The sequence below is a fragment of the Lithobates pipiens genome, unplaced genomic scaffold (assembly GCF_037356315.1).
Source record: "Lithobates pipiens isolate NorthernLeopardFrog02 unplaced genomic scaffold, aLitPip1_a1.2 Scaffold_16, whole genome shotgun sequence".
Classification (NCBI taxonomy): domain Eukaryota; kingdom Metazoa; phylum Chordata; class Amphibia; order Anura; family Ranidae; genus Lithobates; species Lithobates pipiens.
The window spans coordinates 136,544,894-136,558,948 of NW_027507748.1; the positions used below are offsets into that span (position 1 = coordinate 136,544,894).

General features: G+C 38.3%; 1 protein-coding gene across 2 annotated transcripts in view; it reads right to left on the bottom strand.

Moving 5' to 3' along the window:
* Nucleotides 1–329: 329 nt before the first annotated feature.
* SGSM2 (small G protein signaling modulator 2) overlaps nt 330–14,055 on the bottom strand; it is a 550,156-nt gene continuing 536,430 nt past the window's right edge. For both annotated transcript variants that reach the window (XM_077480502.1, XM_077480501.1), the window contains 2 exons: nt 10,683–10,850; nt 330–9,151 (listed from right to left, as the gene is read on the bottom strand). In XM_077480502.1, the coding sequence (XP_077336628.1) occupies nt 9,063–9,151; nt 10,683–10,850 (257 nt within the window). In that variant the 3' untranslated portion in view covers nt 330–9,062. The remainder of the gene's footprint in view (nt 9,152–10,682; nt 10,851–14,055) is intronic.

Genomic DNA, 14,055 nt, shown 5'->3' on the forward strand with positions numbered 1-14,055 from the left:
TGTATTTCCTTAGATGTATTTTCGATCGGTGCCCCCTGTGTTTGTGTAGATTAATATCCAGAGACCACTGTTAAGCGTCTATAAAATTCTTCTGCATTTTTTCATTTATTTACCAAAATAATTGCATTTCCATGTTCTGTGTACTGTGGGAGACCAGATATAGTGAATGCAGGGTCCTGGGTTTAGTAACACTTTAAGTCAACAGTTAACACTCACTATATGAGTAAAATAAATTCTGTGATCTCAGTGATTCTGTATCAATAGCTGATATTACTTTTTTTTGTTAAAACAACAGTAACATTAAATAAAGGAATAACAAGACACAAAGGTTTACTCACAAAAGTTCCAACCATGGTTTATTTATATTTTACATTTAAAGATAAATATATCTGATTGGTAAATGGCAGTGCTCGGGGATGGGTAACATTCATTTCCAAATGTAAAAAGAAAGCAACAACAGTATACAATAAATGTTGGGCGATGTGCCCAGAGATTGGCACAGTGGTGGGAGAGATGTCATAAAAGACTAACTTTTATAGTAAAGGCTGCCATTAATATCTTAATAATACGCATACTGAAAACATTCATATTATATTACAAAAATATCCAGTTCTTTATAATTTGTTAAAGTATGTACCTGAAATCTTAAAGACAGGAAGCGTCAGGACTGAAATGTAGTCCTGTACAGGCTATGTCTCATGTGCTCAATAAGTCATGAAGCCTATTTAAAAAATGTGTTTTATTTCATTGCCTTTCCCCACTATTTAGTCACTAAAGTATGTAGTTTTCAGTGTCTAAGTAAAATAAAAGTAAAGGTTGAAAGAATATAGATTGATAAAACACCAATGGATAAAAAAAAACTGAAAAAATGTAAAATACAGATAGTATGCCAATTAGAGGAATGTCCTTTCCCAGCTTCCAGCTTCTTTGCTTTAAACATAATAAATTATGGGTGGCATAAATTGCCAACCAAATGTTTGGCAATAAAAGTATAAAATTATTCTAAATTGGCACAGCATTACATTATGGCTTAAATACGGTGTTAAAGTTGTCCAGATTAGCTTTAAAAAATACTCAAAACTGAAATTTTGGTCTTTGTATAAAAGGCCCTGTGTGCACATTGTGTGTATTGCAGCTCCATACAATGTAGGGTAAATGGAATGATGTGGTTCTGCTAGTAGGGTTTACTTAACCCTATACAAAATGTAGCTACTGAGTAGATAAGCACCTGGTTTCAGCACCAGCAGCATAACAAGAGAACCTGTTGCATCAACTGCTGCCAGGCACTGTTCTACACAGCTTCCGCACTCGTTAGGTAATGATTTAAATTCTGATAATCATAATCAAAGAAATATGTGGGCAGCCATTGTTGAACTCCTTTTGAAAACACTAAGTTCTTAGCTTTGGATAGAGTAGGAATAGGAATAGATTAAAATCATTGTCTGGTTTTTACAGGTATCTGGGGCTCCTACAGCAAGATTTCCCGTCACTCACTGTCCTTGTGACAACTGTTTCATCAAACAGGGAGATGGAAAATCTGCAACAGCAATCCAAACATAAGGGAAATATTAGCTAAATGTAGTCTAAGTGTAGCTAAAATTAAAAACATAGAAATCAGCACAAGGGACATAACTTACAGTCATTAGAATGTGTCTCATAAGCTGACTCCTCTTTTTTTTCCTCCTTTTTTACATTTTAACTACACTTATAATGCCGTGTACACATGATTGGATTTTCCGTCGGAAAAAACTTGAATGGTTTTTCCAATGGAATTCCACTCAAGCTTGGCTTGCATACACATGGTCACACAAAAGTTCTCAGAACTTTCGACTGTCAAGAACACAATGACGTACAACACTACGACTAGCCAAGAAAATTAAGTTCAATGCTTTAAAGCATGCTTCAAATTTTGCGTGTCGGAAATGCTACAGATGATCGGAATTTCCGATCAAAACTTTTTCCAACTGAAAAATTGAGAACCTGCTCTCTCAATCTTTTGCTGGGGGGAATTCCGCCAGTAAAAGTCAGATGGAGCATACGAATTCCACTCAAGCTTGGCTTGCATACACACGGTCACACAAAAGTTCTCAGAACTTTCGACCGTCAAGACCACGGTGACGTACAACCCTATGACTAGCCGAGAAAATTAAGTTCAATGCTTCAAAGCATGCTTCAAATTTTGCGTGTCGGAATTGCAACAGATTATCGGAACTTCCGATCGGAACTTTTTCCGACTGAAAAATTGAGAACCTGCTCTCTCAATCTTTTGCTGGCGGGAATTCTGCCAGCAATAGTCCGATGGAGCATACACATGGTTGGAATTTCCGACCAAATGCTCTCATCTGACTTTTGCTTGCCAAATTTCTGATTGTGTGTACGGGGGATTTGGCTTTAACCTTTTAACCATTTTATTAGGTGGTAGCATTATGAATATGTTTCCTTGTAAATCACAGAATTATTTATTCTAAAGAGATTACTAAAAGTGAAAACATGTCTATGGTTATTATGTTAACCAGCTTTACTCCCTTGCAATGTTGAAAAAACTTTCCGAATTCCACTTCTAGTTTTGTATGGAAATTACATCAAGAATAATAAAGAGTAGAATATTCAAAATAATATAGGGCTGTTAAATGGTCTTAAATTGTTCCTGTACTTCTAAAATGACTAATGTTTTTTAACAATAATAAAAGATATGTTTGGGTACATTAACTAGAGGTATGCATGAATCAAGATATCAAGATATGATGTGGCAGTATAGTGGAAAAGTAACCTATTCCAAATAGACTTTCAATTTTCTAGTTACCATCATGCTTGGCTGCGGTCACAATTGCCAAAAACAACACCACACTCTACTATAATTTTAGGATAATCTTGCAAAATATGAAGTATAAAATGGTGTATTATGTGATGCTATTGAGAATACACCTTATACCAGATTCAATAAAATATTCAAAAGTAGTAAGGCTGAGTTCTGGAAAGATAGCTAAAAGGACAGTTGAAACACTTAAGGTATACTGCTTTACATGTGAAAAGATTTGCAACTTATTTCAGCAAGTCTTATGATATGGAGATCCCTGCTATACTGCATAGGTAGGTAAGCGACCTCACATTTTTTGACTACAAAAAAGCTAAATAGTTTTATAACTGATCCACACCAATGTCATTCTTGCTAATTGGACTATGAAGGAGCAGCAACATTCTTCTAATGTGCATCCCTGTGCTTTCCACTTGTAATTAAGTTTTTCTTGAGAAATACAATAGATTGCAAATCACTGCAATTCCAAAAAAAATAATAACAATTACATGGATCTGCCTTTGTCTCAATAACTTTATGCTTTGTGAGAGCCAATCACCCTTCACACAGTGAGTATAATTTAGCAATGGGTTTCATTCAGTAAATCAATCTTCAGTCCAATGTTATAATACAAATGCACATCTTGATTTTCAGGCATGTTATCTTTCTGCTGGTCTAATTTGATGATAACTGAATAAACTATAGTAAAACTAATTACATGCCAAATCAAAGAGTTCAACTTTAAAATAGTATATAATAATATAATTACTGTATATATTAAAATGAAGACTTGATTGGACCAGTTCTATTGAGCAGATTTGAATTGAATGGCCTGATCTGTATTTGTATGGTCAGTTTTGTATTCTTTGTGTTATGAATGCAGAAGATACCAAAGTAAGTGTCTGTTCAGATGAGCCTTGGCCTTATGTCAGTGGTATCAGTTTGACATCAAGGTTTGAGGTTCTTCTGAAATTTTAACAAATTAAAGCGGGAGTCCACCGGGACTCCGCGTTTTTTTTTTTTTTTTAAAAGCCAGCAGCTACAAATACTGCAGCTGCTGACTTTTAAAATAGTGACACTTACCTGTCCAGCGCGCCCGCGATGTCGGCACCCGAAGCCGATCGCTAGGTCGTCTGTCGGGTCCTGCCGCCGCCATCTTGGGTATGGGAATCAGAAAATGGAGCCTTTCGGCTTCATTTCCCGGTTCCCTACTGCGCATGCGCGAATTGCGCTGCGCAATAAGGACGCTCCCCACTGCCTCTGGGAGCTGTGTGTTTCCCAGCAGGCAGCGGGGCACTTGCGAGAAGGGGCGGGCACTTGCGGAAAGGGGCGTAAGTTACGCCCCTTTCCGCAGAGAGCTGTCCCGGAAGTGGGTGCAGTTACCTGGATTATCCAGGTAACTGCAACCCCCTCCCCCCTGAATGGTGCCGATTGTGGCACCGGAGGGGGGGAGGGTTCCGATGAGCGGAAGGTCCACTTTAGGGTGGACCTCCGCTTTAATTGATTCTGACCCCCATTTGACCTGTTCCAAGCAGGTTCTGCATTCGCATATACTTGTATGGGAAGGCAAAACCCATATGAAGTGATCAAAAGCCTGCAGACACAGGTCCTTACTATGGTCTTTCTGTAGCCAGTATGTTTTCACAAGAAAGTATATCACTATCATTCAGTGGTACAACTAAAAGAGCTGAATATCATAAGGTTAACACCATTAATGTTTGTCATGGCTGGCATTGCTAAGTAACAGCTAAACTGAAACTGAGCTTGAAGTGGTTTTAAAGCCTCAAGATTTTTAATATTAGTACATTCTCTGAATTAGGGTAAAAAAAAGTTCTGTTTTCCAGGATTCCCAACCTCTCCTATACTTATCTGAGCTTGATTTCGATTCAGCACTGTAAACAAGAGCAGTGGCTCTCTCTGCTCTCCCTCCTCAAAGGACAGATTGATAGCTGTGGGAACCATTGGCTCCTGCTGCTATCAATCAAATCTTATGATGCAGGGGGGCGGAGCAAGGCCCTGCTATCTTTGTCTATGGACACAGCCAGCAGGGCTTGGGAGTGCACAAGTACTCCCCCTACCAAGTTGCTTTCTGGGAGGGTACTCGAAGACAGGAGGAGCCAGGAGTACTGGTGGGGGACCCGAGAAGAGGCAGATGGGGGCTGCTCTGTGCAAAACCACTGCACAGAGCAGGTAAGTATGATATTTGTTCTAAAAAAAAAAAAAAAAGAGAGAGAGATAAGTTAAATTGAAAGAAACAAATCTTTAAACATGAGGGACACTGTGTTCTAAACATTTTAATATTCATACAGTAGCTGGTTCTGCTTACAATCTGTGCAGCTATGGCTGCTAAACCCAAACATGAGGTTTGCAGAATTCCATCAGTGCTTGTTTACTTCATTAGGTTTCTATTGTGCTTGTGATAGGGCTGGTAAAATCAGAGCATCTACGTACCCCAAGTCTAAAAAAATTAAAGCTGGCACCCAATCTTTTCAGACTGTTTTTTGCTGGGTATAAATATTCCCTCTGCTTCCTTAAAGGGTAACTCCACTTTCATGGGAAAAAAATAGCAGATTAAAAAATATGAATAATTATATAGCACATATAATTGCTACACAACATATTGTAATTGAATGTTATTAAAAAAATTATCTTTCCTTTTTAATCTGCAGCACTCTAATTTTCTGTAAAATGTAATTCAAAATGGTAACCTAGGGGCGTTCTGTACACAGATGGTGCATGGAACCCCCAGAAATGTAATTTCCTGCTTGTGTGATTGGCTTACTGATTTTCCCAGATGCAGATTTTGGGCATCCTCTAAAACAAAAATGTCATTTTTGGCGAGACTCCCAAAAGGAAATCATGTCTAAATGGACGCAGACCCTGCCATCCTCATTAGAACCCTGCAAGTGTAGCAGCTGGTTGATAATTATAAAGTCATTCCCATTCATATTCACTTTGCACATGGACACAGACAAATAACTATTTCTTCAAAATAACAAAAGGCAGGAATCTGCAACAATTTTTAAATTCCTTGCAATGTACATGAACCACCCCAAAGGGAGTTTTTTTCTCAACAAAAGTGTAGTTACTTTTTCAATTTACTAGATGGCTACTATCTTAACTGATTGACTCATGAATACTACCTGTATTTGTCTGCTCCTAGCTAATGTTTATTTCTAAAAACAACACAATATCCTAAATTAAGAAGATCTATTGGTTGTGTTAAAATAAGTTATCCATATTTGCTTCTAAAATTAGGAAGATCGATAGAATACGAAGGTAGACAAGTGTAAAAATAAAAAAACATACTGTATATCTTGTTTTTCAATACATTCACAAAGGTCCTTAAATTCATTCATAATTAACGTCTATTAGCAATATTGTTCCCTTCTCTTTTGGTCTTTGCATCCATCAGTGTAAAGAAAATATATTTTAAAATTATGAAAACACCATACAACAAAATACAACAGCAGTAAAAAAGGTTGATACAAATGTGACCGGTGATGACATGAATAGTTGGGACAGGTTGAGCTAGAACACATTTTTAATGATTAATGTTTTATCAAAATAACTATGGTTTTATTAAACATAAATGTCCAGTGACCATTTATGAAGTGCAGAAGTCCATAGCAACCAATCAAACATCATCTCTTAACTAATCAGACTGAAAAAAAGAGTCTAATTTCTAATGCTACTGCACTTTTCAAATGACCATTGCACATTCTTTTAATTGACAAACCTGTAGATTTACTACTAAAGTTAATAATATGTCCAGAATTTATCATGGCAAAAATACAAGATACAAGTATAATATATAACCGGAGCAAAAGTGGTGCTGTTACCTACAGCAATCGGAAACCTTGTTTGACTTGAAACATGAACTCTGTGGGACAAGGGCAATGACTTCATTTCTATTCCATGCCAGCCCCATTGAGAAAAGATAATCTGCCAATTTCTTAAAAAGTTTTATTCTAAAGTGGTAAAGAGGTTGGTGTCAACAAAATACATACAGTATATTGAGAAGAAAATAAACTGTCAGCATTGAACATGGTCTAATTTATTATTGATTTCTAGTTTAAAAAGGGCTGTCAAGTTTGTATTGTATAAGCCAGTGATGGCGAATATTGGCATCCCAGATGTTTTGGAACTACATTTCCCATAATGTTCAACTACACTGAGCATCATGGAAAATGTAGTTCCAAAACATCTGGGGTGCCAATGTTCGCCATCAATTTTATTGGCCAATGTTTCTCAACTCCAGTCCTCACGTACCCCCAACAGGTCATGTTTTCAGGATTTCCCTCAGATGAAACAACTGTGGTAATTACTAAGGCAGTGAAACTGATCAAATCACCTGTGCAAAATAATGGAAGGGCTGAAAACATGATCTGTTGGGGGTACTTAAGGACTCAAATTGGGAAACATTGGTATAGGCCATGTATTGTGTAAATCCAATGTTCTGAGGTTTAGCATCTACAGAACTTCATCCAGCTTTTGTGATTGGGGAATGCAAAAGCAGCACATGGTATTAAAAGAAAAGACAAACACCATGTGTAACAAAAAGGATATGCAGAAATAAGGCAAGTCCAGCTCTGGACGCACTATAGATCAAGGTGAGCAGCAGGGAATATTTTTAATATTAATATGATCCTTGACTACCAGTTTCGGCAGCTGCCTGATGTGTTTTTTGTTTATTGAGGTTCTCCAACTAAACAGCTATGTGCTACCTACAGGCAACACAATCCAGGCCTAGTCACATTACTGTGAACCAGGAGAAATGGATATTATTTAGTCCTAGTAAGATTGGATCATACCAAAACCAGGCATGTGAGAGGTATGGGTTCAGCCTGACATCTTATTATTTGTGAAAAAAGGAATTTGCTAGCAGCGACTTCCAGGCACACATACTGTATATTGTTAAATATCTAAGCAAGGACAAGACAGACATAACATAATTACTTATATCAACTGATAAATGAAACACAGTAAAAGAACCTTTAGAATCACAAAGGACATGCATACAGCCATCATGCATTATGGCCGTGTCCCCACTCAGGCTCCATTAATACTGCAATCATATTAACAAATCATGATATGCTGAGATATTATGAGTGGGAATTTAACGGCAGCTTTTCTAATGAAAACCTGGCTTACCATATCAAATGATATCGCCACATACAAGACAGCCTTCTCTAAACCAACAACAATCTGGCAGAGGGCAATTGATTAAAATATAAACTAAAAACTTTATTTTACAACCTGGTCCAATTTTAAGTGTGCGTTATGGACCTATTGGAGGATGTTGTTCTTTGTAAAATAAATTATTTTCCTCCTGAGAAGGATAATTTAAATTCCATGTTCGATAATGTCATTCTAGTTCTGTTTTTTTTATAAAAATAATGGGCACAAATTAACCCTTTCTTTAAAATAGCCTGAAACACTTTTGACATTTTTTCAGAGTGACTTGATCAGCGCTAATCAGAACCTGAAGTGACATCACATAAGCACCAAACTCCTCAATTCTCAATACCCTGATGACTTTGGCTCGTACAAAACTTATTTTGCACCGACTCTAACTTCCAACCAAGGCGCTAACCAGATTCATCTGTCAGTTACACAGGCAACCATAGACGATTTACTGACATGCTTACAAAATAGGCACATGATGATCCTATAAATGTGAGTGCTCATGGGAGTTTGGTTTGCAGATGTCCTGTATTGGTAGCATATATTAACTTTACATCAAACAGCCCATTTCATGCCAGGGTGCCATTGAACAGCCCTTCATGGCAATCACAGTGGGATAATACAGAGATACAGCTGCATGCTGAACAAAAGTATACAAAACATTTTTCATCATGATTAGTAAAATGGTGGTAGATGGCATGTATCCCCTGATAAGGTCAACAGAAACATCTTTTTATAAATTCCTTGGCCAATAAAGGATAGGGTATCAGTCTAAGAAGACAAGATGATTTATCCACCACTCCAGCAGCAGAGTTCATTAGTGCACAAACAAAGAAGACGTTTACCATTTCTTTCCTTTCCTGCTTAAAAGAACCACCTATGTGTGTCGGATATGCATTTTGTTTTACTAAGGCAGGACATCTATCTTTTTATTTCGATTGATGTTATGTTTTTTTCATAAAATAGGTTAGAAAGGTGGTTTGCGTTTCATTGCTGCTGGACACAGTTGAAGGCCCTGTGGAGCACCTCTTGATGTTGATTCTACTTTTCCATAGTCTCCAGTTAATTGTGGAAGTTTTTTTTACTTGTTTTCAATTAGAGTTTGCACCTTATGTACAAGTTCCCGGGCTATTCTCAGGATTAGCTGTGCATCATGATGTTCAGCCATTTCTACAAAAAGAAAAAAAGAAACACTTACATGAATTTAATCTATGAACACTAAAAGAATGACGTTTTTTGTTTACCAAAAGTTACATGACAATATATGCAATCCAGAAAATTCAAGCTGCAAGTGCACCTTAAGCCTATCAGATTTGGGTGCACTAGCCTTTTTGTCACAGTGGTGGTAAAGGCTCAAGGTTTCTTACCTTCATGCATTCTATGCTCTAGGCTCTGTGTGTGAATAAACATACAGAGCAGTGGATCGAAAGCAAGCCTGCTGTGTGCCTCCATAGCAAGCTACTTACTCCGGGGTCACTAGGCAGGAGGAAGGGGCCAGGAGCGTCAGCGAGGGGGCCAAAAAGAGGAGGATTGGGGCTGCTCTGTGCAAAACCACTGCACAGAGCAGGTAAGTATGATTTTTTTTTAATTGCCTTTAATATCACTTTAGCTGTTCATCCATCCAGCCGCTCATGAGCTGAAACATTATTGTGCTGTCTTTCTCTGCAGACAGTTATTAGTTACCAGTGTTCCTTGCTATCTCCGTAGACTACAAACTACATCCCCATATAATTTGGCAAGGAGATGGAATTTAGTCCAAATACACCCCCTGGAGTGAAAATGCTGCTCCTCCTAGATACAGTTCGATTGTCACCCTCGTGTCTTGTGCAGGATCACCAGGTGGAAAGAAAAAAGAAAAAAGCGTGGGAAAAAAATGAATGCAGCCAACATGTCCAAGACCCCTTAAACCGGCAGTAAACTCTTTGAAAACATTTTTTTCCTCCTGTAAGGTGAAGTATGCATTGCATACTAAAAAAATATTATTACATAATAATTATATTATATAATAATTATATTATTATTATTATTAATTTACTATTATATTAAAACAAAGCCCTTCAGCAGCATGCTATCATGTTGCAGAGGCTTCCATCTTCACCGGGTCTTGATTCCGGGTTCATGGGCTGCGGCTGCTTCATTGGCCAAGCCGCGATGATGTCACTCCTGCAGCTATGCCAGCCATTTCGTCAGAGCGTATGTGCCAGTGACATCAACGTCTGCTACTTACTAGAATATCTTCTACAGAGTACGTTTAGGAAATTTATTTTATCTACAGGTAAGCTTTATTATAAAAATATGCAACATGAGTTTACTACCACTTTAAGCTGCAATACATGCAATGTTTGTTCTTGGCTTTAGATACACTTTTTAGTTTCTTATTAGAAATAAACAAGAAAAAAGGGCACATTTATTGTTGAAATTATATATTTAATTATTTAACTGTAAAGAAGAAAATACAAATCTCTACATTACTTAAAGCATGTCATTGGACTGTTGGACACATTTACAAAACTTCAAATCCAATCAGCTAATATTTACAACATTCTTTCAGTTCTGGATGAAAACCATCAACCACACCATCTGTTGTCTTTTCAAAAAATTAAATTAAATTCACCATCAAACCCTGCACAATGTATAAAGTGCATAACCCCAGGTTTGTGTGATTGCGCCAATCGTAGCAGGGATCAACTTGCATACTTACCGTTAAAAAATTTGATGATATCTGTAAAATCCATATTGTTGTCTCGCACAATTTCTCGATAAACTTGTACCAAAGCTAAAGCAATGAAAAGCACAAAATGCTCAGAGGAGATGTGCCTGGCTGCCCATATAACTTCCCATACAGCAAATACATCTTCATATAACAGTTCTATAGAACAGAAAGAGAAAAGAAAGGGTATGTAGTTTCATGAGGGAGTATGTAATAAATGTCACAATAAAATACATTTTAAAGAAAGAGGATTTCTAAAGCTAAACACGTTCCTCTTGATGTAGATATACCTCTCTTTCACCATTCTGGGACAAAGAGGGAACTGATGGTGTTTAAAAAAAAATGGCAGCAATGCATTGTCTTCTGTCATTTACCGGTAAAAGATACAAGTAAGTGAACGTAAAACTGGCCATACACTAATAGATATCCAAATGTTCTTATGAACATTTGTATGAAATGTCTGATCGTACAGTCAATGACTTTGTGAATTTAACTTAAAAGAACTTCAAATTTTTGTTTAAAATTTGATTTTAAAATGAATGGACTTTCCTAAATGTTAACCACATTCACTGTTAGAAATTAGTTCTTCAGCGAAAAATGAACATCAAAATTTGACCCCTTGAACAAACATTCTATATACAAATTGTTTCAATTAAAAAACTATTAGTGTACTGCCAGCTCATGTCTCTGCATAGTTTGGGATCAGAGAAGGCAATTTATGACTGTTTACCATAGCAGAGGCAATGCTTTCCTCTTCACCTGAAGGCTGCCCCATTTCAGACTCGCTAGATACATGTCAATTAAAATCTTCAGCTGCCATGGTGACAGACCCTGTTTGTTATAGCATCAGGGAAAGGGGAAACTCATGACAGCATTGTTTCATTTATCTCTTTACTGGATAAGGTATTTATAAGCATGTGACCGAGGGCTACTCGTAACACTATACACCTGTATAATATCTTGGAAATGTGAAAGACAACATTTCACACAGTTACTTTTTTTTCTTTGCCCAAAAATGCTTTTCAGTTCACATCTTCTGCATTAAGAAAAATAAAACACATTTTAGCACATGGGCAGACAATGCACCAGTAAGTGGAGAGGGCTCAACTAGGGCTGCTTGCTATGCAGAGCCATGGCCTGCTCAATTTTTAATTGGAAGGTTTGGAGTGGAAAAGATTTCTGCCACGTTGCTTTTATAATAGCTGCTGTGGATGATAACATCAGGCCACTAGGTGTCACCTCTTTGACTTACTGCTACGGAACCAAGTAGGTGCTCCTCCCACCCTTTTTTTGCTGCAGTTTGTGGTCTGCCTTCAGCTTTACCTGACTGGGATAAACTGTCTGTATTACTGGCCCTAGGCAAAAGTAAAGAGAGACATGCTATTGCTGAAGGCAAACAATATGACTAGCAAAAAGTACAGGGAGGAGGAGATTTGGCTAGAAGAGACATGTTAGTTCTTGCAAAAGGCACAGACTTGGGAATCCCTTTTGGAAACAGGTACAAGAATTTGGAGCAAGCATCACGTGTGGAGGCAAAATTAGCTTGGAGTGTCTATATGGACATTTAGTCTTCAGTGCAGATTAGCTCCCTTCCTGCCACCGCAGGTATCACACATATAGTGCAGTGGCTTAGAAGTTTTGTAATTGGGCAGGCAGAGCCTGAAGGGGATTCAGAGACAGAATTTGTCCATCAGGTTTGCTCTCCTTGTGATTGACAGTAGGAAATGTGCGGATTTCATCGCCAATAGGCAGCCTACTGTTGCCTATATTTTCCACCCAATGCCTGCTGTCAATCACAAAGAGAGAGTGGACCTAGTGGGGGAACTATCAAAGTATGTGCAAAAGAGGGGACCGCATTCCAATCTTCAGAAGTATGAATGTTTCAATTGTGAAAATCCACACATTACATCAATAGACCATGATACAATAGGACTATGGCAGCAATATTAACATGTTTCAAGAACCAAATTGCTTAATCATAAACTGTTTTGATTAAACTGTTATGTTATGATTAAGCGATTTGGTTCCTGAAACATGTTAACCTTGCTGCTATAGTCCTGTTGTATTGTGGTCTATTGATGTAATGTGTGGATTTTTACAATTAAAGCATTCATATTTCTTAAGATTGAAGTGCGGTCACCTCTTTTGCATGTACTTTCATAGTGTTTCAGCTCACAGACTGGACCAGCACCAGATCTTCAGTACATCTATTGTATCACCTGGAGCGGTGTTGCAGCCTCTCTGTCTTAGTGGGGTACTAGTCCCTCTGTTTTCCCATTAGGCTCCGCCCACTATCAGTGTCATTAGTTACTAGGAGTGTGTGGCCTGTGAAGCTGACAGCAACTTAGTAACCACCAGTAACAGGCCGGGAGGGAAGGGGGTAGCGGTGGCAAACATGCTGCTCTGCTACACAGCAACATTCAGAGCGGGGCGCTTTGTCTGTCTCTGTATGACAGCTTATGCCGCGTACACACGAGCGGATTGTATGGCGTACTTAGTCCGTCATACAATCCGACGGACAGTCCGTTGTACTTTCCACTGAACGGACTTGACCACACACGGATACACAAACAGTCCGTCGAAAGCTTGCGCGATGACGTGTACAGCACGTACGACGGGACTAGAAATAGGAAGTCCAAGACACAGCAAAGCACCCTTCCGCCCTGTAAATCCTTTCTGGGCATGCGTCATTCTTAGTCAGTCCGACTAGCATACTGACGACCGTATTGTCCGCTGAAACCAAAGTACGACGGACAGAATTTCGAAAAAACCAAAATACTTAGTACTCCGGACTGCACGCTGAAAAAGTCAGCTGAAGCCCACACACGAGCGGATTGTCCGCTGAAATGTGTTTCGACGGACTAAGTACGCCATACAATCCGCCTGTGTGTACGCGGCATTAGAGTTTGTTTTACCTTTAGTTTTGTTATTTATGAACTGAAAGTAATTCTTTTGGAATTTGGTGCAGCCATAGCACCACTTTGTGAAGCAAGTAAGTATTTGGCATTTTGCAGAGTAGAGTACGGACTGGCCAAAGAGAGGTTACTTTGACACATTTAACCAGCTTGAACATATATGTGAACAAAAAATCCACGTTTTTCTGCAAGCATTTGCTGAAAATATGTAGTGGTATATAGCAGTGTGCAAAGGGTTCATTTAGAATTTTTATTGCTATTAAGAACTACCTGAATCTGTAAAGCTACCAAAACTGGTGGCAGGGCTTTCTAAATCTGGTGAAGGCCATACCATCAAAAACATTTTGTAAGTGCTTAATTGAATTCCCCATAGAGAGGATACTTGGGTAGAAGAGGCTGCAGAAGTGAGCAAGGGAAACCTAATCTCGCACATATTGCAGAGGCTCATT